This window comes from Bactrocera latifrons, unplaced genomic scaffold (assembly GCF_001853355.1).
Source record: "Bactrocera latifrons isolate USDA-ARS-PBARC rearing strain unplaced genomic scaffold, ASM185335v1 scaffold_131, whole genome shotgun sequence".
Classification (NCBI taxonomy): Eukaryota; Metazoa; Arthropoda; class Insecta; order Diptera; family Tephritidae; genus Bactrocera; species Bactrocera latifrons.
The window spans coordinates 160,216-186,616 of NW_017534753.1; the positions used below are offsets into that span (position 1 = coordinate 160,216).

General features: G+C 36.6%; 3 protein-coding genes across 5 annotated transcripts; 1 reads left to right on the forward strand and 2 right to left on the reverse strand.

Annotated features, from left to right (window-relative positions):
- Positions 1-9,521: 9,521 nt before the first annotated feature.
- On the reverse strand, positions 9,522-16,659 carry LOC108965010 (protein tamozhennic). 3 transcript variants are annotated; one of them, XM_018927140.1, is made up of 8 exons: positions 16,520-16,659; positions 16,111-16,460; positions 13,304-13,439; positions 13,042-13,241; positions 12,717-12,984; positions 12,572-12,652; positions 11,375-12,507; positions 9,522-10,910 (listed from the first exon to the last, which is right to left on the reverse strand). In XM_018927140.1, exons 3-8 carry the CDS (start codon positions 13,425-13,427, stop codon positions 10,032-10,034), a joined length of 2,685 nt encoding a protein of 894 aa, XP_018782685.1. In that variant the 5' UTR covers positions 13,428-13,439; positions 16,111-16,460; positions 16,520-16,659; the 3' UTR covers positions 9,522-10,031. The 3 variants fall into 3 exon arrangements, with proteins under 3 accessions (XP_018782685.1, XP_018782686.1, XP_018782687.1); XM_018927141.1 differs by having other exon boundaries at positions 13,304-13,436; positions 16,111-16,659; XM_018927142.1 differs by lacking the exons at positions 16,111-16,460; positions 16,520-16,659 and adding an exon at positions 13,669-13,840.
- Positions 16,660-17,918: 1,259 nt separating this feature from the next.
- Positions 17,919-19,377, forward strand: LOC108965020 (programmed cell death protein 2). Its single transcript, XM_018927170.1, has 4 exons — positions 17,919-18,193; positions 18,251-18,345; positions 18,418-18,502; positions 18,562-19,377. The coding sequence occupies exons 1-4, from the start codon at positions 18,020-18,022 to the stop codon at positions 19,285-19,287; spliced, it is 1,080 nt and encodes a 359-aa protein (XP_018782715.1). The 5' UTR covers positions 17,919-18,019; the 3' UTR covers positions 19,288-19,377.
- On the reverse strand, positions 19,289-22,244 carry LOC108965019 (N-alpha-acetyltransferase, 35 NatC auxiliary subunit homolog). The gene is made up of 7 exons (XM_018927169.1): positions 22,080-22,244; positions 21,627-22,011; positions 20,982-21,552; positions 20,735-20,916; positions 20,137-20,681; positions 19,594-20,077; positions 19,289-19,523 (listed from the first exon to the last, which is right to left on the reverse strand). The coding sequence occupies exons 1-7, from the start codon at positions 22,088-22,090 to the stop codon at positions 19,383-19,385; spliced, it is 2,319 nt and encodes a 772-aa protein (XP_018782714.1). The 5' UTR covers positions 22,091-22,244; the 3' UTR covers positions 19,289-19,382.
- Positions 22,245-26,401: the final 4,157 nt, after the last annotated feature.

Consider the following 26,401-nt stretch of genomic DNA (forward strand, 5'->3'; position numbering starts at 1 on the left):
TTGAAGCTGCGCACAATACTATATACATTACTACAGAAGAAGACCGCTCCTGTTCCTGTTTCATTCTTTGATATCCTTCTTTTTTACTGGCTTAGCCACCGCTTATGCCATTATAGCCGAGTTAACAACATCACGTAACGTTAATTGCAATTCCAAGCGAAGCCAGGTCCTTCTCCACCGTCTTTCCAACGGAGTGGAGATCTTCCTCTTTCTCTGCTTTCCCCAGCGAGTATTGCATCGAATACTTTCAGGGCTAGAGTGTTTTCGTCTATATGTACGACATGACCTTGCCAACGCAGCCGCTGTCTCTTAATTCGCTGAACTATGTCAATGTCTCATATAGCTCATCGTTCTATCGAATGCGATATTCGCCGTGGCCAACACGCAAAGGACCATAAATCTTTCGCAGAACCTTTCTCTCGAAAACTCATAACGCCGACCATATAACAGGACGGAAATAATGAGTGACTTACAGAGTTTTGGTTTTTGTTTGTCTCAATTCAAAGTTGGACCTTTTGGCAAGAGTTATTCTGTGTTGGATTTCGAGGCTGACATTGTTGTTGCTGTTAACGCTGGTTCCAAAATAAACGAATCTATCTACAACTTTTAGGTTATGACTGTCAACAGGGACGTGGGAGCCTAGTCGTGAGTGCGAAGACTGTTTGTTTGATAACAGGAGATATTTCGTCTTGCTCTCGTTCACTGGCAGACCCATTTGCTTTCCATCCTTATCTAGTCTGGAGAAAGCTTAACTACCAGCGCGGTTGTTTAGCTCAATGATATAGAGATTGTGCCTGTTCAATTAAGGTTTACAGCTCAAATTATGTTCTCCAGCAATAGATTGCAGAAGTCGCATGATAGGGAGTCGCATTGTCTAAAAATTGTCTGGTTTGTTATTGAACGGCTCGGAGAGGACTTTCCCGATCCTGATGGAGCTTTTGGTATTGCTCAACGTCAGTTTACACAGCCGTATTACATTTGCGAGGATACCAAATTCAGACATCGCGGCATAAAGACATCTCCTTTTCGTGACGTCAAAAGCAGCTTTTAAATCGACGAAGATGTGGTGTGTGTCGATTTACTTCTCACGGATCTTTTCCAAGATTTTGTGCATGGTAACTATCTGATCGGCTGTTGCGGTCGCTCCGAATCTATAATAACCTTCACAAATGCAAAAGATTCGTTACAAGAACTTGATTCCGATCGTTCAGTTATCCGGTCTAAACAATTTCTTTTTGCATTATTGCTTCAGATAATACTCAATGTCAAATTTCGTCAAATTAAAAAGATTTCCATGCAAGCACCTGATTCCGATCGTTTCGATCGTTCAGTTTGTATGACAGCTCTATGCTATAGTGACAAATGAGCGGCTTCGTAGGGAGAGAACGTCTCCAAAATTTCAGGCCGATATCTCAAAAATTGTCTTTTAGTTACAAATATCGTGAAAAACAAGTATACTTACAAAATCTTTGTTGAAGGCACAAATATATCCATAACTGATCATATTTATCAAATCTTCATTTTTAGGGCTAGCAACACTAATGAAACTTCGATTGAAAATAGTTTAAGTTCGTAACACCAAAAAAGAGTTGAAGTGATATGAAAGTAAATTAGTTCAACTTATATTCAACTAAGTGGAGTAATGAAAACCGTAATAAGAGTATATGTTAAATCTTTGGAATATGAGTTTTTTTCTTAGGCATAGAAGGGGCGTAGAATTTGAACTTTTTCAGATAAATTATAAAAGTAACGCATTCGAATACTTATTCATGGGAGCATTTCATAAAATGACGATTAGTGTACGAGCTGTGGATTCAAATCCTTCAAAGCAAGTAAGATTTGTGTCTTATAGCCATCAAACTTTCTTTTCCACTGTGTTCAGTTCAATTTAAATTAAACAGGTGAATTTCTCTTCTTTATTTAGAGGTGAGTTTTATAAAAGAAGATGTTGATAATAATATGAACAAATACTGTTATTTTCCCATGTATCCCTCCCTCTAGGTATGAACAATACTGGAAAATAGTTTGAATAAGGTAGTAGCAGTAGCAGATTTCGATGAGGAAAAGTACGCAAAACCATACAAATTTTACATATGAAAAAATCGTTAATTATAATGAGTAAATTTTCGTTCAGAAGGCAAAATATGGAGAAAAAAAATATACGGTTCAATTATACATTCTGGATGATGCACTATCGGGGAATCATTTAAAATGTACGCGCTTAATGTATTAGATGGACCTCCGATAAATCCCGAATATTTTATATTTATAAATGGTTATTATGTACTATTATTGGCTTCCGATAACAACTATTAAATGTACTGATTCACTTGAACGTAACCTTGAGGATATAAATCCATAAATAAATGAAAATAAATCCCGCTCCTAAATATCGGAATTTCAATTGTTTGGCACATTACTCTTCGGTCGTGGCTGAGAATAATTGTGTAACACTTAGCCCTTCCGCAGTTATTACTGAAGTTGTACTGGAGAAAATGAAGCTTCCAATACTTCAGACCTGGTGGCATGAATATGTCGATATTATGAAATCTTGCCATTAATCCGTCGCTTGAAAACTGGACGGCCTTTTGGAACCTGAGAAATCCACAACTGAATGGCATTTAGAAAGTCGTGTTGATAAAAGCTTTTGACACTCCTAACCCCGAAACGCTAAGCTATGCGATCATCACATTTAACTATTATTTTCAGGCTTAAAGCATGTAGTGATTCATACGCATAATCGCACAAACTTTACTAAAGGAAAAATCGAACAAAAACTGACTGAAAAATATGTTTTTTAAACGATCCATATATCTTAATTAATAATTTAATAATTCACCTTTTTGATATCGCACATTTTTTGATTTAGCTCAAATAATTTAAGTTAATAAAGAAAACAAAGAACTTTAATGCCACCCGAATAATCGTACATCAAAATACTGTTTAGATAAGTGTGTTAAAAGTTTAGAACCATTGAAATCTATTTTTCATTGATTTGACCAAATAAGGCCTATAAACTTTATAGTACAAAGTCTTCTTTGCAGTTCTTCACATACGTGTTCAGTAACGTTTAAATCAAGAGGCTATGGAAGAGTTGCAATGATTACAGTCATTTGTGTATTAACCAGATCTTTACAGCATGATAGAAAGCAAATATTAGCAATATCCATTTATTTGACATTTTCTATTAAGAAGTTCTCATATCGAAACTTGTCCCTGGTACATTCAATAAATTGCCATAAAACCATCACAGATCTTCCTCACTGTCGCCCTCGTATTTTTCATTACAAATTCTGTAATAGCCATAGATGCGCCCTTTCATCCGATCCTTGTAAATGAAATTAGCTGTCAATAGTACATAAAACCTTCAGAAAGAACAAATATTAATGTCTTTTAATTCTATGATATGATAATTGACCACTTCCCGTATTCCAATTTACATGTTTCGGGACAGAATACTTATTGTTTTGCGAATTTTAAACCTAAATTTTTATTTTAGGGCTTATGTAAGACTTTTTACCAATGAGACTACCGTTATAGTCATGCCTTCGTAAATTTGTTTAACCTGTTACCTTACCGACCACTTTACTGATAAAATTCGTTAAAAAATTTTGAAGTTTCAAGGAAGTTCTTCTCAGTTATTCAAATAGCCTGCCATTCTCTGCTCTTATTTGTTACTCTGAACTCCTCCTTACTTATTAAAAGCGAATTCGTTTTCCTTTCCACTGTATTCATATTACTGTAACCAAATTGAAAGGACAAATTTGTCCATTTCATCTCCATCAATGTAATCCCCTCCCGCTGCAATACACTTCTTCTTCTTCTTAATTGGCGTAGACACCGCTTACTCGATTATAGCCGAGTTAACAACAGCGCGCCAGTCGTTTCTTCTTTTCGCTACGCGGCGCCAATTGGATATTCCAAGCGTAGCCAGGTCCTTCTCCACCTGGTCCTTCCAACGGAGTGGAGGTCTTCCTCTTCCTCTGCTTTCCCCGGCGGGTACTGCGTCGAATACTTTCAAAGCTGGAGCGTAGCCGCTGTCTTTTAATTCGCTGAACTATGTCAATGTCGTCATATATCTCATCGTTCCATCGAATGCGCTATTCGTCGTGGCCAACGCGCAAAGAACCATAAATCTTTCGTAGAACTTTTCTCTCGAAAACTCGCAACGTCGACTCATCCGTTGTTGACATCGTCCAAGCTTCTGCACCATATAGCAGGACGGGAATTATGAGTGACTTATAGAGTTTTTTATAGAGGTTTTTGTTTGTCGAGAGAGGACTTTGCTTCTCAATTGCCTACTCAGTCCGAAGTAGCACCTGTTGGCAAGACTTATCCTACGTTGGATTTCCAGGCTGACATTGTTGGTGGTGTTTACGCTGGTTCCAAGATAGACGAAATTATCTACGACTTCAAAGTTATGGCTGTCAACAGTGACGTGAGAGCCTAGTCGCGAGTGCGACGACTGTTTCTTCCTTGTCCTTTGCTTCCTTGTCCAGTCTGGAGAAAGCAGAACTAACGGCGCAGGTGTTGAGGCCAATGATATCAATATCATCGGCATACGCTAGCAGCTGTACACTCTTATAGAAGATTGTACCTTCTCTTTTTAGTTCTGCAGCTCGAATTATTTTCTSCAGAAGCAGGTTGAAGAAATCGCACGATAGGGAGTCGCCTTGTCTGAAACCTCGTTTGGTATCGAACAGCTCGGAGAGGTCCTTCCCGATTCTTACGGAGCTTTTGGTGTTGCTCAACGTCAGTTTACAGCCGTATTAGTTTTGCGGGGATACCAAATTCAGACATCGCGGCATAAAGGCAGCTCCTTTTCGTGCTGTCGAAAGCAGCTTTGAAATCGACGAAGAGGTGGTGAGTGTCGATTCTCCTTTCACGGGTTTTTTCCAAGATTTGGCGCATGGCGAATATCTGGCCGGTTGTTGATTTTCCAGGGCTAAAGCCACACTGATAAGGAAAAATCAGTTTGTTGACGGTGGGCTTTAATCTTTCACACAATACCCTCGATAGAACCTTATAAGCGATATTGTGGAGGCTTATCCCACGGTAGTTGGCGCAATTTGTGGGGTCTCCTTTTTGAGGATTGGGTATAGCACACTTAAATTATAATCGTTGGGCATGCTTTCGTCCGACCATATTTTACAAAGAAGCTGATGCATGCACCTTATCAGCTCTTCGCCGCCGTGTTTGAATAGCTCGGCCGGCAATTCATCGGCCCCCGCCGCTTTGTTGTTCTTCAGGCGGGTAATTGCTATTCCAACTTCTTTCTGGTCGGGCAATGGAACGCATGCTTCATCGTCATCGATTGGGGAATCGGATTCGCCTTCTCCTGGCGTTGTGCGTTCACTGCCATTCAGCAGGCTGGAGAAGTGTTCCCTTCACAATTTTAGTATGCTCTGGGCATCGAATGACTAGATCACCTTTGGGCGTTCTACAATAGTATGCTCCGGTCTTTAAATCTTCTGTAAGCCGCCGCATTTTTAGAATTTTCGAGCATTACCCCTGTCGGCCAGCTTATCAAGCTCTTCGTACTCACGCATTTCGGCCTCTTTGCTTTTCTGTCTGTAAATGCGTCTCGCTTCCCTCTTCATCTCTCGGTATCTAGTTCATCCCAGCCGTGTTGTGGTCGATCGTAACGTTGCGAGGTAAACAGCCTGTTTTCTCTCCGCTGCGACACGGCACTCCTCGTCGTACCAGCTGTTCTTTTGCACTTTCCGAAAACCAGTGGTTTCGGTTGCAGCTGTATGTAAGGAGTTTGAAATGCTGTCCCAAAGTTCCCTTATACCAAATTGTTGACGAGTGCTCTCAAAGAGCAGGAGTGCAAGCTGAGTAGAAAATCGTTCGGCTGTCTGTTGTGATTACAGCTTGTCGACGTCGAACCTTCCTTGTGTTTGATGGCGTGCGTTTTTTGCTGCACAGAGGCGGGTGCGAATMTTGGCTGCAACAAGRTAGTGGTCCGAGTCGATGTTAGGACCTCGGAGCGCACGCACATCTAAAATACTGGAGACGTGTCCGTCTATCACAACGTGAACGATCTGGTTGGGGGTTTTTCGATCCGGAAACAGCCAGGTAGCTTGATGTATCTTCTTATGCTGGAATCTGGTACTACAGATAACCATATTTCGGGCCCCGGCGAAGTCGATCAGCCTCAACCCATTTGGGAATACCTTCTTTGCCCACCCTGTCGTTAAAGTCGCCAAGCACGATTTTGACATCGTGGCGGGGGCAGCTCTCATAAGGGCGTTCCAAGCACTCATATAAGGCGTATTTGGTCACATCGTCTTTCTCTTCCTGCGTGGGCGCAAATCAGCGATATGTTGAAGAACCTCGCTTTGATGCGGATTGTGGCTAGACGTTCATTCATCGGAGTGAATGATAGTACTCGGCGACGGAGTCTCTCTCGCACCACAAATTCCACACCAAACTTGCGCTCCTTTATATGGCCACTGTAGTAAATGCCACAAGGACCTACTCGTTTCTGTCCCTGTTCCGTCCATCGCATTTCTTGGCCGGCGGTGATGTCAGCCTTTATTTTCACGAGGACATCAACCAGCTGGGCAGCGGGCACCTTCCCAATTAAGGGGCCGGACATTCCAGGTGCATTCCCTCAAATCAAAGTCCTTAATTCGTTTGCCATGTTCGTCATCAAAAGGGGGGTCTCTCATCCGAGGCTGTTGAAAATTTTTCATTGGGGGTGATTTTTTACGTGGCGGGTCCCAAGCCCAGCGCACAACCCTATGTAGGGGATATTTCGCCTTCTCACTTTAGCTCTCCTTCAAACGGATGTTCTTAGGCTACCCAGAGGATACTTGGTCAAAGACCGGATGTTGTGAGCTGCTTGAGTCCTCACTTTCGTGAACTTCTACACATGACTCCATCCTCCAACACAATACACTTATGCCAACGAATTTTCCAGTCATCAAAGCACTTGGAAAAATCCTCCGTCGTGATGACTATTAGAGCCTTCTTCGATTCAGCTTTTATATCCTCAATTGAGTCAAAACGGTATCCTCGGAGTGGTCATGTGAATTTGCTGAATAGCCAGAAGTTACACGAGGGTAAATCAGGCGAATGCGGTGATTACGGTACCATATTAGTTGAAAATGTGGCGAAATTATCACGCCAATCTTTGCTCAATAAATTAGTTACTATGAACTTATACAAAAAAATRAAATAAAATTAGAAGAACACGCGATGTATAAATTAAAAAATCACCTTTTTTTAACATTGACATTGACTTTGAGCTTATCTCGGGCAATCAGATTTAATGCGGCTAATCCAATATACCTGGAATATGCGGAAAATTTAGCCGGCATCAAAGATGCCAGGATATAATAGACAACGAGGGAGATTGGAGTAAGTATTGAATAAACGTCAGCTAGTATAACAAAACAATGTATTTTCTGTGAATATAAAATATTTCCCAATAAACGTTACCTACACTTTGGAAAACGAAAACGTAATTTTTTGAATGCACTCCTCATATACTAATGGCTGCACAATATGCTTTGAGAATCGATTTGAAATCATAAAAGCAATCGATGGGTATACTTCAAGCGCTCCGAACATCGTAACCTTTACGCTTAATGGCTAAATCTTTAATAATTCCAGTAAATTATGGGATTTAATGTTCCGATAATAAAAACCTGTAGATGAGTAATTATTCTAATCCATATGTCCTAAGATACCATCATATTTAGATAATTTGTGTGAAGTAAATAGATTCTAGTTTTAGTTTGTTTATTTTATTGTGTATAATATTATAGATTTACTATAACATTTTCATTTTAAATATTACATGTCCATATTAAGTTAAACAGAAATGGGTTAAGCGAAACAGATTACAACACAAACCAAAGGTGATTATAATCAAAAACAAGTTCAAAACTGAAGCTTTGTTCAATTATACAATAAGCGATTTGCATACATACATAAATATGCATTAATATACGATAATTCTCAGTTCTGTCCTTATACCAATTCAAATTCAACAAATTTACGACTTTAAGGCTCATTGTTTAATTATTTACATTGTGTGTGTGGAACTGTAGCTATTAAAGCATGAATTTTCCATATCAGCTAGTAATTTGTGAAAAATATATGTTTTTAGATTATTCATACTATCAAACTCTACTCAACAACGTCCTACTGCAGTCGCTCTTTTTAAATATCTATTACGTAATATTTATCTTAAGGGAAATATTTTACCCACGATCCTATAAAGTGCAAGAAATTAGATAGCAAATGTTCTTGCCTTTTTATAGGCAAAGCATTGCTTCTCAGGAGATCCAGACACTTTTAGAAAGGACGAGCTGAGAGGAGGACATTTGTAACTATAAAAATTCCGTCCGGTGAAGAGTCATGATCTTTGTCGCTTTAAAACGAAATAAAAAATGGCTATTTGGGGCGTATAACATAATGCCGACAATCATACTTAATCAGTAGAATTCTCTTTCTGTGCTTCGCCACCTTTTGCTGTTCACAAAGTAAAAAAATACGAACACAAAATATTTTTACACGACGGCATTTTGGTTTGTTGGTATTTTTATTTGTCGGTATTTTGATTTAGCTGCATATTCGAATTTTGATGGGTCGACATTTTGAACTTCGGTATTTTAAGTGTATTCTGGTTGTTTAGCATTCCTATTGGAGCTCGTATTCCCCATTTTAGAAAGTAAAAACATGTAACAGTCGTACCTTGAGGGGACTTATTTTAAGTGAAAGTGAAAATTTCTAACACGACCAAGTTGGAAATTTTAAAATAATAAATAATTTAAACWAATAATAATAATAATAATTCCGATAACTTTCTTTGACGTTATTATATACTTATATACGACGATAACTTAAAGTTAAAACGACAACGGGAATAGGGCCGAATAATTGTTTTAATTTAATTTTAGCACTGTCAAGACCATAATACCTTTCCGAAAATTTTCATAAAATAACTTCAAAGGTCACGAGAAATAGGATCTTTAATTAAACACACCATTGTAAAACGCGATGTAAGAGTAACGTGCAAACAGTTCACCCCCAGTAAGGAATTTCATACTTTTTATATGTAGTTAGCCATTGTCTTCTTCATTTCCACATTTCTAGGATACTTAAATAATTATAAAATATGTATATCTCATCTAAAATACAAAACATCGTATCATCGAAAAATTCGAAATTGAGTTTTTTTATTGATTACGATTTACTACATATACATACATATGTACAAAATTTTAAGCTATTGCTCAGGTATAACGAAGTTATAACCAAAATTAAAACTTCCTTTCATATGAGCAGTTTCTTGTTTCTTCTGTGTGTTCCCTTTTTCTTTCTCTTGCCAACTTATGAAAAATGATGATACGTTATTTTGCATTTAAGGTGGCGACATGTAGTTCTGTTCGTTTAATACATTTTTAATTTTTCTATTATATATATACACATGTTTGTAGATATATGCATATGTATGTATATATTAAGTTCAAAATATATACAGATTTTTTATTGTAATTCGATTAATATTTCAATTTCACACACATATTCTTATTTTAAATTGTGAAATGTTTAATAATAAATCAAGGAGGCACGTAATGGGAACTAAAGGACTTAATCATTGATTGTTTTCAATATACTTGTTAATAATTTTTAACAATACACATATATATATACATACATATGTGTGCTTCAACAATGGATTCAAAAATCAATTACAAATAAATATAACACAGAAATACTCAGGGTCCATCCACTCTTTACCATAACCTAATTTATGGAAGATACCACAAAAATAACAACTATAAAGATTAGTTCGATTTAAAACCAAGTTTTAGAACTCGGCGTAGATTTGACTAAAGATTTTCAGAATATAGTATGCTTATTCCGATTACGATACTAATTTATGCATTTATAGTCATGTTATATGGTAAATTAAATTCACATTAGTTCGACTATAGAACTTAGAAAAAACGATTTGTCATGCTTCCACCAAATGTTTGTTTCCAAACTTCGTGGCATGCATAGCTAAAAGGCAATTAAACGCAAGTAGGCGTATGAGACACGGCCGCTTCAAGATTTAAATCTTTGCTGCGACAGCACATCTCACAAATCCGTTCGGTATCTGGATTGAGAAAAGTGCAGAAGCGGCAACTCCATTCACTCTGATCGCTTACGGCCAGCTGTGGGTTCAGCATCACTGCAGCAGACTGCTTTCGTGTCTTTGACCGAATGTTCTTTTCCGATTGGATTTCATTATTACCATTATTATTGTCATACGCCGTACTTGTGGAGAGGTTAGGTGTTTGCTTTAAACCCGACTTTGGTTTCTTCACCGGTTGCGGTTTTAATATAGATTTTTCTTGTTTATTAAACCCACCAACTGATTTCTTCTCGTCACGTTTTTCTACTTCTCGCCACGGAGTGGTTGCACCTGATTTGTCCACCGAATGTGCTTTGTTTTGCTCATTATTAGAACACCGTCCGACCTTTGTCGATTCCGCCTGATTTGATCGCCGCCTCTCTGCGTTGTTTTTGGAACCGCTATTGCTTCCTCCGCCACCGTTTGACAAATTCATTGAATCCAAATTTAAACCCTGTACTAGGAGATCACCACGTTCATTTAAATCTTTTGAATAGCCAGCTCGCTCCAAGTTTTGGAAAACATAATTCCACGATTCATAAGAACCAACCCCATCTTGATTCTTAGAGGCTTGAGTCGGAGAACGTTGCTCACTGCGTCCCACTGTTGAGAAATCATCGAAGTTCGATTCAAAACTTAAATCAGATGCATCGTTAGTATGCGAAGACATTTTCCTTTTGCAACTATTTCCAGACATTCCATTCAACGGAGCTGTATTATCTTTCAATTCCGTATGCTGCAGTTGCAAGTGTTTATCATTATTGTCAAGAACATCCTAAACGAAAATTTTTTTATTATATTTTCCTCTTTGTCAGAACTTATTTTGTGATTATCTTAATATTCTAACTATAAAATATTATTCTGCTATGTAAATGCTAGTATTGAATTGAAATTATAATTCTGCAGGTGTCAAACTAAAAAAAAAATTAGAATGAGATGACAGTTGGTTCCGAACACATTGAGCTTTTTATATTTCGGAAGTAGAGAACAAAAACAAATATTTGTCATCGAAAACTTCAACTAATCGTCATGAGTCTTTTTTGAAATGTTTGACGTTGGGCATAACTCATTTATATCTATCCGAATAATTTGGCATCGAGTATATGTGTATAAAATAATGCTATTGGAGTAATGTTAAACCTTGAAAAATCTTCAATATTTTGTAAATTCACGTCTTTATAGTTTCATTTGAAACTCAAATAAACTAAATTATAATTATGTTTAAATTCTTATTCTTACCATTATTGAATTTCTTTCTTGTTTCGTTGCAATATTAGTTGATGAATTATTTTTTAAACGATCAGCCTTCGGTAATGGTCGTGCATAAGCATAGTTTCCATACATGTCGTCAGAAGAGGGATGCTGGGAAGCGGAATATGGTGCATATTGACGGCCCATCATAATATCCTTCGTTTGTGCATAAGCTGTTGGGATGTTCGCTGCACGGCCAAAGTGCCGCTGCTGGTCAATAATTCGTTCCCGATCATAATCAAGGGAATTACAATGTGGTAACCTATGTAGTTGAGCATGAAAATCATGTGATTTAAGTGGTGCGCGATCATCAAATTCGATTAATTGTTGATCTGGGGGAAAGGAACGTTGTCGGTATGCTTGGAAATCTTTACCACCAACCACTACAGATGATTGGCGGATAGGTGGCAACGGCGGTTGTTGGTAGTTGTGCGACTTTGACACGGAAGCGTAGCCACCGTTATCTGTATTATTATAGGGATCACTTTTAATACCGTTACACGTGGCATTGGTAGTTGCATAGTGGGAGTTCAACTGATTTGAAATATTGTACGGGAGTGGATATCGGTTGCCTGACACATTGTAGGGATGAGAATAAGCGGGGTTCATGCCACAATTGTTCATTGTGTTATTTGAACCACCACCTGAAGCGACCACGGCCGCATAAGAAACACTACTTTCACCCATACTGGCCCCATCCAAGCAATCATAAGGGTGTTCATACACGTTTTGTGTTGACAATTGATGCGGAGGTTTATAATGATGCGCCGTGCAACCCTTTTGTTGATGATCAAATGAATGTCTATGTGGCAACTGTGGCACCGGTTCACTGTAGTGATCCAAACTTCTGGAATGCTGCATTGCTGCAGTGGACATTCCATAACCAACTTGGTGTGGTAGTTGATATCCAGATGTTGGATATGAAGGCATTTTACTGTTTCCGTTACATAAATTACTCGTTACTGATGACAATACAGGAGCATGAATAGCGCAATTTCCATGGTTCTCGCTGCGCACTCCATATTGCGCTCCCGCTGATATGCGATTATAAATCGAACAATTCGTACACTCCGGTGTAGTGTATATTTGTGGTGAGTGTTGAATACTAGCGTAACAGTTATCTACATAAGAATTCGTGAATATTGTATCTGGTTAAATATAGAACTAAAAGGACCAGATACTCACCAATATTTATAAGTTTCTCCTTTCGCATTTGCCTTTCTTGAATCGCATAACCCAAACCTTTTATCGCTTGCGAAGATCCTCCTGATGATTTTTTAAAAGTTAAAACACCAAATTTAATTTTTAGTAAATAAAAAATATTACTTACCAATGTACTTCTCGCGATAGTGAAATATATCCTGCCAAGAACAAGTAATCCCAAGTGCAATGAGACCTGAATAAATATGCTCCATTATTTGGCACTCAACGTAGGCAGCCATTGCATCACGTGACACATTTGTCACTTGATCAGGACAAATAGGCCCATCCAATACAAGAATCTCTTCCGAAACCTGTCTGTAGCCCATAGCTTCGAAAAGCTTTTCAGCATCTAATAAATTCGATTTAATTTCATGCTGATAGAAACCTGAATACATCTGAATGAAAATCGAACGTTTTGATTGTAATAAATTATTCATGACTTTAAGACGAACCTTTAAAACTCTAAACTCTTTTCGCCAAGGCTTTGTGAATAAATTATTTGCATAATGACTGATTGATCTAAATCCAATAATTGCCTTATATGCATTGAACTCGTCCATTTCTCGTATCGATTTCCTTAGAACATGCGCAGTTTCCGGTAAAAAAAACTTCCGATCATGAGGCACAATACACAGAAACTCCTTAAGACAATCTACAAGGACATTTTTATACCGTTACCTTTTATTTTAAATAACTTTAATGAAATAAAATTACTCTCTAATTTTTTCCCTTCTTCAATCTTTTGTATGCTTCCATCGGTGTCCAAATATGTCCAATGACGTTTAAGGATTTCATCCCATAAGTCAGGAAGCATATCGCGTGGCATAAAGTCAGACATTTTTACGATCTTCTAAAAGTATACAAATTTAATTTTAAAAAAGTTTACCAACTTTATTATAGAAAAATATTACATATATGTATGTCTGCAACAAAACTTCTTTCGTCAAGGGGATATGTTAATAAAAAAATAATATTTGCTTTATAATAACCATGTATTGTGTCCAAGTTGTTACTTTGAAAATGGTTTAAATTAATCAAGCATTCTACTGCCGAAAGAATATATACAAAACTATACTTACGAACAATACGATAATTGTTTTACAAACAAAATGCGCTTTTTTTTATCTCAGTCTTCTATCTTAGCTTTGGCTGGGTGTATTTTTTATAACGTTCGGTTTTATATTTCATAATTTACGTCTAATAATATGATTATTGTGATCTAACTGGATTGAGCTATACAAAATAGAAGTAGTGGATGATAAGGTTATTTGGTTTTATAATAAAATACAAGAAGGTATTTATCTCTTATCTTTGTCTTTTCAGTCAAAAATGAATGCTGGAGGTTTGTCAAGAACAGGGATACCGACTGAAAATCACAGCTACCATGACATAAAACGATCTAACCGCTCGCTAACAGGAAGAAGATTGCAAGTAAGGATCGACGGAAACATTTTAGATGAGTATGATGTCACATCTGGTGTTCCCCAAGGATCCCCCTTGAACCCATACTCTTCAACATATTTGTGAATGACAATGGGAAGAAACTTCAGTCTGAGTATTTATTATACGCTGACAATTTAAACATTTTTCGTGGAATTTTCACCGTTCTTGATATTCACATCTTACAAAATGCTATAGATAAGCTGTAAAACTGGTGTAAGATAAATAAACTTGTTCTGAATGTGAGAAAAATGCGCAGTGATGTCCCTCACCCGTGCGCATACGCAGGTACCTTTAGCCTACAATTTGAATGACCAAAGACTGACGGAAGTTGAAGATATCAGAGACCTGGGTAACACTATTGGCAGAAGACTAAATTTCAAGAAACTTATCGAAAAAATTACTTTGCAGACATACAAAATACTAAGGCTGATTAATCGTATGTTTAGGGAATTTGAGAACAATTGCTCATTAACCTGCCTGTTCTCAGCATTAGTGCTACCCATTCTAGAATATGGAACAAGGATCCCATTTACGGACTCAATGATCAACAGAGTAGAGAGAATCCAGCACAAGTTCTGCAAAATGCTGCTTTTCATAACAGACACATAAACGATATCAATTCAACAGAATACTTCCGAAGAATCCTGAATATAAATGACCTGAAATCTCGACGACAGGTAGCAGACCTTATCTTCTTCTTCAATGGATTAATGTATGCCTCAGAAATCTTTGCAGACTTTGAAATCATACCAAATGAGCTTAACCTCCTCAGATGAGGATCCCGAAAACTTGCAGATCGTACGAAAACTGTGTAATCAATGACCTAAAGGAAAGAATCTGTAGATTGGCACGGTGGCGTCAACTTCTTTAGTGGATCTCTACAGAACGTCAGAAATGTCCTTTAAAAAAGTTTTATTAAAATACTAGCATACCAACTAGGTTACATACATGTTTCATCCCTAATTTGATATGTTTAAGCCTGATGTTTTATTTAGAATTATAATTGTTTTTTGATGTATAGGGCCGATTGGCGTTAAATAAATAAATAAATAATAGATTGGATAATGTACGTATTAATAAGCCTCGTATATTTCAAATAAGATTTAAAAAAAATGAATTTTCAGGTATACCAATAACTGTTTGTAATTTTAAGGGGCGCTCCTATTGTAACCGCCTAAAACCATATTTTCGAAAATTTTTTAATGAGATGTACTGCCTGAAATTTTTTATAATTTTGACGATAAATTTTTAATTTCACGAGTTATTAGATTTTTTTCATGTTACTAAAATAAATCATGATAAACTGGAAGGTCACAACAATCTGGAACATATAAAATAAGAAAAAACAAGCAATTGGATGATTTGTTGATCATATAAAAGGCTTAGAAACGACTAGGATTATTTTTCACTTGCTGCCAAGCACATTTCATGACTTGTGAGTAGTGGTGGTTTTACTTAGTTTCATATATCTTTGCGATATTTTTTCGCTCAACTCAAACCAATTTAATTTTTTATATTCCACTAAGGGAAAATCATGCTTACTTTTACAAACTGTGCTTGGACACAAATTTCTTAGTCTATTTATAAAAAGAAACTATATATTTGAAGCACTTCCAAATAACATATTTTCGAATGACTCACGTTTAGTTCAATTTCTGCAAACACTTGAACTCAAACTAATGGAAGAAATGGAAGAAACAATATGTTCTTAATTTTTATTTCAGAACATAATCCAGATTATCTTTTTGACATACAAGCAATTAAAAATCTTAAAGATTTAATAGCACGTTATATTACATTTATTTAGCAAAATAAGTGTTCCTCTTTAGTTTTATATGAATTGATTAAAATAATTTGTTCGGTTTTTGGCAAACATTCAAATTTCTAACAAAAGGGGCAAATCTAGAAACACTACATAGCCGGCAAAAACATCAGGCAAAAAGATGTAACCCGCCCAGGCGGAAGGTTGTTCTAAATAGTATTTTTGGCGATTTCACAATTAAGATATTTAACCAGGAACACAGAACGAATATTTCTAAATTTCATGTATATACGAAGTTTATTAAATATGCACTTACAGATCTTCTTAAAGTATATTGATGGATAATCGCTGCATAAAAAATTTATTTGCACTTTTGTATTTTTATTTTAAGGCTTTCCATAATTTACTCGTACAAATAAAGGAAATCAAAGGGCACAAAGGCTTTGCTATGTATAATGTTCACACTTGATAAAGATGCGGAGGTGGTTGTTATTTTTAGCTCTTCCTGATACCGAAATTTACAAAATAATCAACTCGCTCTGATTTAAATTCTTTATACCACTACATCCTTTAAATTTACATTTCTTCTGACTTCGGTGAATTCTTGTGAGAATTAATATTCACACCCGTGCAAGATTGCATAAATAGTTTCTTTTGACGCATCAGCTATAGAAAAGAATGCAGCTCGCTATTACATTTTTTTTATTATTATTTGCACATATTACAAAAATTGTTGATTGAAAATTATCGGAACGGTATTGGGAAAATTCACTCTAATACTATAAATAATTAATTAAGATTTTAAAATAATTTCTATCGAAACACTTTTGTTACTTTCGCGACTTAAAAATTTTGCTTTCCATTTGACTCTCTATTTCTTTACTTTTTTTACCTTATCCATATTATTACAAAAATTGGGGTGGCCACAGTATCAAAAAAATAATAAGAGAAAGAATTTTTGATAATGAAATAAGTAATAATAAAAAATTTTAAACTAATTTGCTAACATAATTTGTCATATCTAATTTTTACATTTCATAAGGGTTTTCGATATCAAATTTCTGAAAGAGGTGATTAGGCTGTTTAGTAGATTATCTCACTAATATACGGAATTTAGCAGGAATTCGCAACATAAACAGCCCAATCAGTTGAATGATTTGCGAGGTTTATTTTTTGAGGTTTCTTTTGTGAGGTAGTCCTCACAAGAAAGCACAATAAACTCGCCACAATGAGATGAAAAGCTTTTTGCTGTGAACCAGCTGTTTTACAGCAATAAAGAAGGCAAAATAAAGAAACGGACAACCAAAAAGGAGACTAACTTAATATATTTAGTGCAAATACCCTTTATTAAGTTTTAGGATTTCAAAATTTGAAAGACATAAATATGTATACCTCATGTCCTTTTATTTATACTCATAAGGAAGTAAAATGTACAAAGACAGTAGGTTACATATTTATTGTAATAATCAAATACTTGTATTTATAATAGACAACGGTTCCTCCATTCTAAAATTGTAATTTTTTTTTATATTGTTAGCATGAGCTTTTCAAATCACGTCAGCATTCAGAAACCTCAAACATTACAAATACCTCACAATAGTGAGGGTGGTGATTTCTGTGAAGTCATGAGAATAGGGTGAAAATTGCACTTGTTGATCTCACCATCGAGTAGATTTGAAGCCAATCTACTCGAAAACTGTGCGATTCTGATATAGTAAATAAAATTATGAGAAAGAAATAAATTAAAAGCAATGCATCTAAATTCACTAAATTTTCGTTTCCACGACAGGTGGAACTTCGTAATCGGAAAGGACCTGGATTTTTTATCCGGGCTTGGACTGTCAACTCGGCGAAATTCTGCCACTACAACAACCACAATCTAGATTAATTAAAATATTAAATGTAATCAAATCACTCCGAATTTTAGGTCAGAATATGATATAAGGATTTTTAAATTCCTTATGCCACGTTGCTGTAATCTTGTTTCTGATATTTTTTCTGGCTTTGTGTTTTGAGAATATATGTTATTTTCTATCACTCTTTTTATCGAAAATATCTGGTTGGCAATGCTGAAATGACAATAAAGTCGATAGTTGATGTGACGATAATCGCCGATATGTTATTTCCTATATTCCCCTGAATTATCTTAATTCCTATTCGAATTTAATGTTATTTATCAATTAGATTACTTAGGAAAGGATTAACAAATATTAATTGAATTGAATATGAGTGATATAGACTTGGGGTTTGCGGAGGAACGCGAGTGCGCATGGTTGACGAATCGATATTTTCCTAGCAAGGCAGGTGGGAAACCAGCGTGGTTGGAACTGGAAAAATTGCCAAATAACAATGAGCTAAAGTGCGAAAAATGCCAACAACCTAAAGCATTTCTATGCCAGGTAAACAAATCACGACTGGATATAGATACGTTATATATAGTTATTTACTTATTATAGGTTTATGCACCATTTGAAGATGAGTACAATTTTCATCGAACTATTTACGTTTTTGTGTGCCGATCGCCCAATTGTCAGGAGATGAATTCAGCAAAGTAGGAGTAAATTTTTTCTTTTTAATAAACCCTGTAAAATTTAAAATTTTTTTTATTATTTTAACAAAATAGTTATTTGAGTGTTTACCGAAGTCAACTGCCAAGGAAAAATACTTTTTACTCAATAGAACCACCGATAGAGGAAGGAAAGCCTTTGGTAATTAATTTCTTTACTTTCATGTGAACAGTATAATGTACACATCTGTTTCTGAATAGCCAGAAATTAACGCCGCCAAAAAATTGTGTTTTGTTTGTGGTTGCTTGGGACCTTTGGCATGTGGCCGATGTCGAAACATAAACTACTGTTCTGCAAATCATCAACGTGCTCACTGGCAAGATCACAAAAAAATTTGCACGTCTAAAAATAATAGTGGATGTGAAAATGTCAATGTGCTGTTGCCTAATATTATATTTCCGGAATGGGAAATTGTTGTTGAAGCGAATAATCCAGAGGAAGAGTGTGATACAAAAAACGACGATGAAAGCGTGGAACAGTCCCGCTGGAAAGAATATCAGGAGTTATTGGCTGCTGGAAACACAGGTAGTCTAAAGGATGTTCCAGATTCTGAACTGGATAAATATGTTACCGAATCTGAAGGGGTTGATGATAAGTGTTTTAGGAATTTCAAAAAAGAAGTGAGCAGAGCCCCCGAACAAATTTTGAGATATAAGCGAGGAGGACACCCTCTTTGGATAGCAAATGTTGAGCAAACATTCGGTCAAAATTATCGAATTCCTGATTGCGAGCTATGCGGTAGTATGCGCCAATTCGAGTTTCAGATAATGCCACAGATGCTTAATTTGCTGAAAGATGACCACCTTGATTGGGGAGTATTGGCTGTGTATACATGTTCAAAAAGTTGTAACTTACCAGCTGACAAAGGATATGTTGCCGAATATATTATAAAGCAAGATATCATTTCTAATGAAAACGAAACATAAATTTATAATGTTCTGAACTAATTTATTTCTTACAGTTTTTTTTTATTAAATTATGCGGTTCATCAGCAGGCGTTTTTAGCAACATACAAATTTTGTTAATTTAACTTAATAATGGGAAAATGGCGGTGTTTTGAAAAGTCAAAATCAGGTTGTGTTTTCGAGTCTTTCTGATGACCTTTTGCTAAAACATTCATGACAACAGAATTTACTTTGGCGATATGAAGCATATCCAAAATCTAAAGGATTACAGAAAGAAAAATTTTTTTATTCTTATTATATTTTTCATATGTGCTGGAATTGACCTACCTCTTGATCTGGGTTTTGTATGGATTCCAGAACGATTCGTGTTTGATCAAAATGTTTCGCGGCGATCGCATAAATTTCCGACGATGGCGGTCGCATCATATGTTCTCTTATACTCTTAAATTCGGCGTAAGAAACCGGAGGTGGGCTAGTTAAAGTAGCAAAAGGTGCAAATCTTCTGTTGAAACGTATTTCTTCATTATCAAACTTTGGCATTGGTTGACGAATTCGGCCGTCCTTTGTTAATGCTCCCATGGCTTTATAATACCCACCACACATGCTTAACATAGCATGATAATAAACGATCTCTTGTCTATAGGGTTTTTGCTGTTTCTTGTTTTTTTTGGGCTTAGGCTTACGGTTCTTTGAATTGCTGCTCCCTTGTAGTCTACTTTGATGTTCGGCATATTCTTCCTGTACAAGAAGATTATTTTCCGTGCGTGTTAAAGCAGATACAATGAACCCTATTAGCAATTCATATGGATACCTGTAATTTAACACATCAAAATATATGACAAGATTACAAACATTTACTGACAACTTTACCAATAAATATAAAGGAACTCATGTACCGAATACAGCTCTAATTCAAATCCCGACATCAAATAGAGCATCATTGCACGAAAACTGTTATACAAAACCCATGTTGCAAACTGGCAGCTATGTTTCAGGGCCGTAGCGTACGCTTCATTTCCTTCCGCCGCCTTTTCGTTTGCTAAAATTGTCAAATGAGAGTCTAAGCGGGCTGCCTCGACTTGAATAGTATCAAAACCATCAATAAATCGAGCCAACTTGTCACGTTGGCGAGCTCGATTGAAGCCGCAAATACGAATGAATTGTGTGAATGTATTTAGACTAATACAGTACCGGAAGAAAGTATCTAAATACATTTGTATCTTCTGATCGGATGCCAGGGGATGCTTTGGATTTAGTACAGGCGGAGAATTAAAAGCACGAACTGAGTCCCATAGAAAATCCTTGATTGGAATTGTACCGAAAACAAGCCGTCGGTTGGATATAAACAAACCTTGAAGCACACTACGCGAAAGCACACATTGTCCAGACTTCTTGCTAAACTCAATAAAGAAGTTCTATTGAAGACCACGGTTATTTTTAGTTCATTCAATTAATAATAGCTAGTTACCAAAGCTGAGTAGTAATCGCGCATTCGTATAATTTTACAAGCATACTTCAATCGATGTACTAAATCTTCTAGAAACTGTAAACTGGAGAGGCGATCACGAATCTTTACATTCCGGGGAAAAGTGGGTGGTTGACTACGGTCATGAATTCGAGGGGAAAATCCAATGGGATTTGGACAATCAGCTGGCAATAATGTTATTGTATTAATTAAAAAATAAAATAAAATATTGTTTTAACTTTATACGTACAGTTGGGGATTGGTTGAATACCCTTTTCAATGGTGCGTTTAATTTGTGGTATTAATTCGAGTGATGCGTTCAGGTTTTTGTAAATTTCGTTCATATTGGACTCTTGAGGGGCAGTTCCCATGACAAAATCGAATAAGAAAATTGATTGATAAAAGTGACGCATAAAACGCAGACGATGCACAACGGCCATAGTGTACTCCGGTTGCTGTTCTGTTTTGCTTAGACGCACTAAATCATCTTCCGCTTCTTTCAGCTGAGTTGCTACTGCCGTTGGTTGGCAATCTTCAACAGCCAATAAAGACGAATTACCATAGAGTTGGAAGTCTTCTTCTTCATTTACACTACTGATAATAATTATGTTCTTTATAATGACGATAAGAATTCTTATAGCGTGACAAAAATAGCGAAGAGCTTTATCCTTGATACCACTTGGCTGGTGTAAATAAAGGCAAGTAAACAAAACCTGATCCATTGAATTTCCTTCCAACCACGATACAAGACAAGCAAATAGTGCATCAAATGTGCCGATAAGTTCCTCGTTGGTGAAATTGTTAAGTTTCAAAGCACCCGACTAGATATACATATACGTATTACAAATTGGTTAAAGCAACTGGAAATTCTACAAAGATAGCACAAATATATTACCTCCACGGCCGATTCAAAAGTATGAGGAGGTGCGTCATGTTTATTGTATCCCATTCCTACGTCCATTTTGGGATCCATCATTTCAATAGCAGACATTGCTTCGAATAAACCAAAAAGCATATCTTGGGCTAATTCTCCTAAATTTAACTCTGAGCACGAATCAAAAAACTCTTTTGTGATATCCACCCAACCAAAGCGCGGGTATTCGCCCGTGTCTTCATTGGATCGAACATTGCGTTGAATCTCACTCTCTATAAAGCCGCCTTCTTCCATTGCCCATTGGTTAGCATCGTATAATTCGGGCATTACAAAGTCATCGGGTTTATTTTGTAAAGCTGCCGCAGCTGCTGCAGCTGCTGAAGCTGCTTGGAATACAGCATTTCCACTAGAAAAAATTATATACATATGTTTTGAATTGCTGGAAGTTATAAATGCCATCTTATATTTACTTACAGATGATCCATTTGTTTCGTTAATCCACGTTTCAAAAATTCCCTGCTCTATATTTTTCATCTGTTTATAATAAAAGCGATTTCGGAATCTTTTCTCTCAAAATCTATTAAAACTTACAAATTTTATATTCTACACATCGTTTTAAAAATATATGGCATATGTATTTAAAAATGATGCCGTCTGGTGTTTAATTGTGAAGGCACATTTATTCCGATAATAATTATAAGTAAAGCGATAATTGATCAATAAATATCGGTATAACCCACCAAGGTATGGCCATCAAAATGGAAGCTGACACATATGCGTGATACGAGCATTTCTAATTTTGGCTAATTTTTCTTTTATTCTCTTTCCATGATTATGAATATTTTAAAATTTTGGGGACAAATTTAGTATACCGTCTCAGGATTTCGGGATTAAAATGGGTATGGTCGCAATAGAGGAGATTCTCCAGGTCAAGAATAAATATAGTTATAGCCACAGGGAGCTTATAGTTTTCGAGATGTTGCCGTTTAAAGTTGAAAATTCCACTGTTTTAATTAAGTATTTTCTCGATATAAAATAAAATTTTCACTTATATTTTTCACTTTTATATCCACTAACACATCACTAATACATTTGTACACATTTATTTTACATTATGCAGTAGAAAAGCAGTTTTAAATTAATATTTAAACAACCTATACAAATAAAATATAAAGAAATTTTTTGAATTTAATAAAACAAATGTGTAGAACTCCTTTTTTCGTGGGCAGAATTCGGCCGCTCTTAAAAAAAAAAAAAAAAAAATTACCCTGGTCGGTCCAACACCGGGTGTATCAAATTTTTTTCGCGTAGCATTCCTTTTTGCGTGAACGGCCTAAAAGAGAAAATACGGCATATTTTACAGTACTACTACGGTAAAGGCAAAAATGCATCTCAAGCCGCCAATAAAAATTGTGCAGTTTATGGACCCGATACAGTTTTCATTTCCACCTCACAACGATGGTTTCAACGTTTTCGTTCTGGTGTTGTGATAAAATCGCTGAATTGGTCGAAAGAGACCGGCATAGTGGCAGCCGTAGCATCGGCCAAAACTGAGCAAGAGTCATCTAACCTTTATAAACCATTTGAAGAAGCTTGGAGTCACTAAGAAGCTCGATGTACGGGTGCCACACAAAACATCTTTGACCGTATCGACGCATGCGAATCGCAACAAAATCGATTCGTTTCTGAAGCGTATGGTGACTGGCGATGAAGAGGGGATCACTTACGATAACGTAAGGCGCAAACGGTCGTGGTCGAAAAGCGGTGAAGCGGCCCAGACGGTGGCCAAGCCTGGATTGACGGAAAGGAAGGTTCTTCTGTGTATTTGGTGGGATTGGCAGGAAATAATCCACTATGAGCTGCTCCCCTATGGCCAAACGCTCAATTCGGACCTGTACTGCAACAACTGGACCGTTTGTAGGCAGCACTCATGCAGAAGAGGCCATCTTTGATCAACAGAGGCCGAATTGTCTTCCATCAGGACAACGCCAGGCCACACGCACTTTAGTGACGCTCCAGAAGCTTCGGGAGATCCGATGGGAGGTTCTTTCGCATCCACTGTATAGTCTGGATCTCACACTAAGTGATTACCACCTGTTTCTGTCCATGGCGAACGCGCTTGGTAGTCTGAAGTCACAAGAGAGTCCTGTGAAAATTGGCTCTCCGAGTTTTTTGCCAATAGGGAAGCGAGCTTCTAAGAGAGAGAGAGCATTATGAAGTTTGCATCTCGTTGGGAACGCGTCATCGAATAAAACGGCTTGACTTGAATCGCATTATTGTAACCAATTTTATGGACAATTGAAAATTCAATAAAAAATACCGTAAGACTTTTTTGACAACCTTATAAAATAAATGTAAACAAATGAATTAGTGATGTGTTAGTGGATATAAAAGTGAAAAATTAATTTTATATATTCTTGATCTAGAGAATCTCCTCTATCCGACCATACCCACTTTATTCCCGAAATTCTTTGACGGTATACTAAAGCCGACCCAAATTTTGAACAGCTGTTATTAAAAAAGTGGGACACCAGAGACAGAGTAAACATAATAAAACTAGCTGGAAAATTTCTACGAAACTGATTGTTTTGTGCAACTAAAGTTTTTAAGTGGAACCTGTAAACGGAGTATGGGAAAGGTTTCGTTAAACCTTTAACATGACAGTGGTTAGAGTGTATGACGCATCCATTAGAGAAACGGCACGCTTCCATTAACGTTTAAGAAACGAAAAGAGAGAGAGAGGAGAGAGGGAGAGAGTTCCCAACAAGTGTTGACAATTAAAACACTCGCATTGAAAACCATGGGATTCTTCACTCACTAAGGGTGAACGCAGAACGATCGCTCGAAATCGAGCCAATCGCAAAGCTGATTTCGATCAGCGCTGATCGAATTTAGGTTCCGCAGATTAGGAGCTATTGTACAGTTTTGTTATGGTAAATTGCTTCTTCGTAACAGGTAAATATTGTTCTACCACATTCCTGGTAACTTCTTGTAAGCAAAATATATTTATAACAGGTACAAATGATCAGCGCCATCGTCAACTGATTTGTGAGGTATATTTTGTGAGGTTATTCCTAAAAAGAAAAAAGCACAAAAAACTCAACACATGAGGTGAGTGGCACTTTACCTTGAACCAGCTGTTTTACAAAAACAAAATAAAGAAATGAACAACAAAGAAAAGTGAGTAATTTATAAATTTATTAAATTTGGTGTATATATAATAATTTATTTTTTTTTAGGATTTCAAATTATGAAAGAACTCAGGAATTATTTAAACCTAAAAACAACAGAATTCCTCGGTAAGTGTCTCTTAATTAATAATTTTTGTGTAGTGAATTTAATTGCAACTCATATGAACCTATTTTCATGAACATCATTCATTTTAAACTGCAAGAGCTCTTTTAATCTTTCTTTCTGCCAGGTGCAATAAATTCAGTCGCTGGAATTGGGCCAGTTGAGGAACTGTTAAGAAAAGCGGTGCAGCTACAATAAAAATAAAATAGATTTAGAAAACAATTTTTTGGAATATGTTAAGAGCAGCAATATAACATTTCAAATAAAATATAAAAAAAAAATCATTTTAATTGTTATTACTTTTTATGGATATTTTTTTTACCTACCATTACCAAAAGTCTTATGTAAATTCTCTTTTTACAACCCTTACATGTGGGGAAAATTCTCTGAGCGTTATTCACTCTGGAGTGGCCAGAAGTGATCAAGTATTCTCTTGGTAGCCAAAAAACATCCGTTTAGAGGCGAAAAATTCCTCCACAGGGTTGTGCGTTGGGATCCAACACGTAGAAAACACCCCCAATGATGACGACCATTCCAAACGTATTAAGTATTACGATTTAAAGGCATGCACCTGGAATGTCCGGTGCAGATGGTTGATGTCTTTGTAAGCTGACATTACCGCCGTCCAAGAAGTGCGATGGACGAGGCAAGGACTGAAACGAGAATTCGCCACAAAAAAAAAGCAATAAATTTATTATTTGCACATATAATAAAGCAATATTGCATGGAGTTCATAACCTTAACAACCACCCAGAACAGGAAACGAGGTAGCAGAGAAGGCAGCCTTACACATCTTCACTTCCTGAAGAAGGAGCCACAGCCAACGTGCCATTTTTGCAACAAATCCCCTTTAACGATCATCCATATCCTTAAGAAATGCCAAGCCAAATCACCGGTGTTCATTAAGATACCAAATCCTCACTAAATACCCCAAACGAACACAATGTTGAAAATAGTTTCAATTACTTAAAACTTTTTGATATTCATAAATTAATATATGTATATGTATTAGACATTCACCATGCGCCAAATCTTGGAAAAGACCCGTGAAAGGAAAATCGACACCCACCACCTCTTCGTCGAATTCAAAGCTGCTTTTGACAGAACGAAAAGCAGCTGCCTTTATGCCGCGATGTCTGAATTTGGTATCCCCGCAAAACTTATACGGCTGTGTAAGCTGACGTTGACCAGCACTAAAAGCTCCGTCAGAATCGGGAAGGACCTCTCCGAGCCGTTCGATGCCAAACGAGGTTTCAGACAAGGCGACTCCCTATCGTGAGACTTCTTCAATCTGCTGCTGGAGAAAATAATTCGAGTTGCATAACTTAATCGAGCAGGTACAATCTTTTATAAGAGTGTACAGCTGCTGGAGTATGCCGATGATATTGATATCATAGGCCTCAACACCCGCGCCGTTAGTTCTGCTTTCTCCAGACTGGACAACGAAGCAACACAAATAGGTCTGGCAGTGAACATGGGCAAGACGAAATATCTCCTGTCAT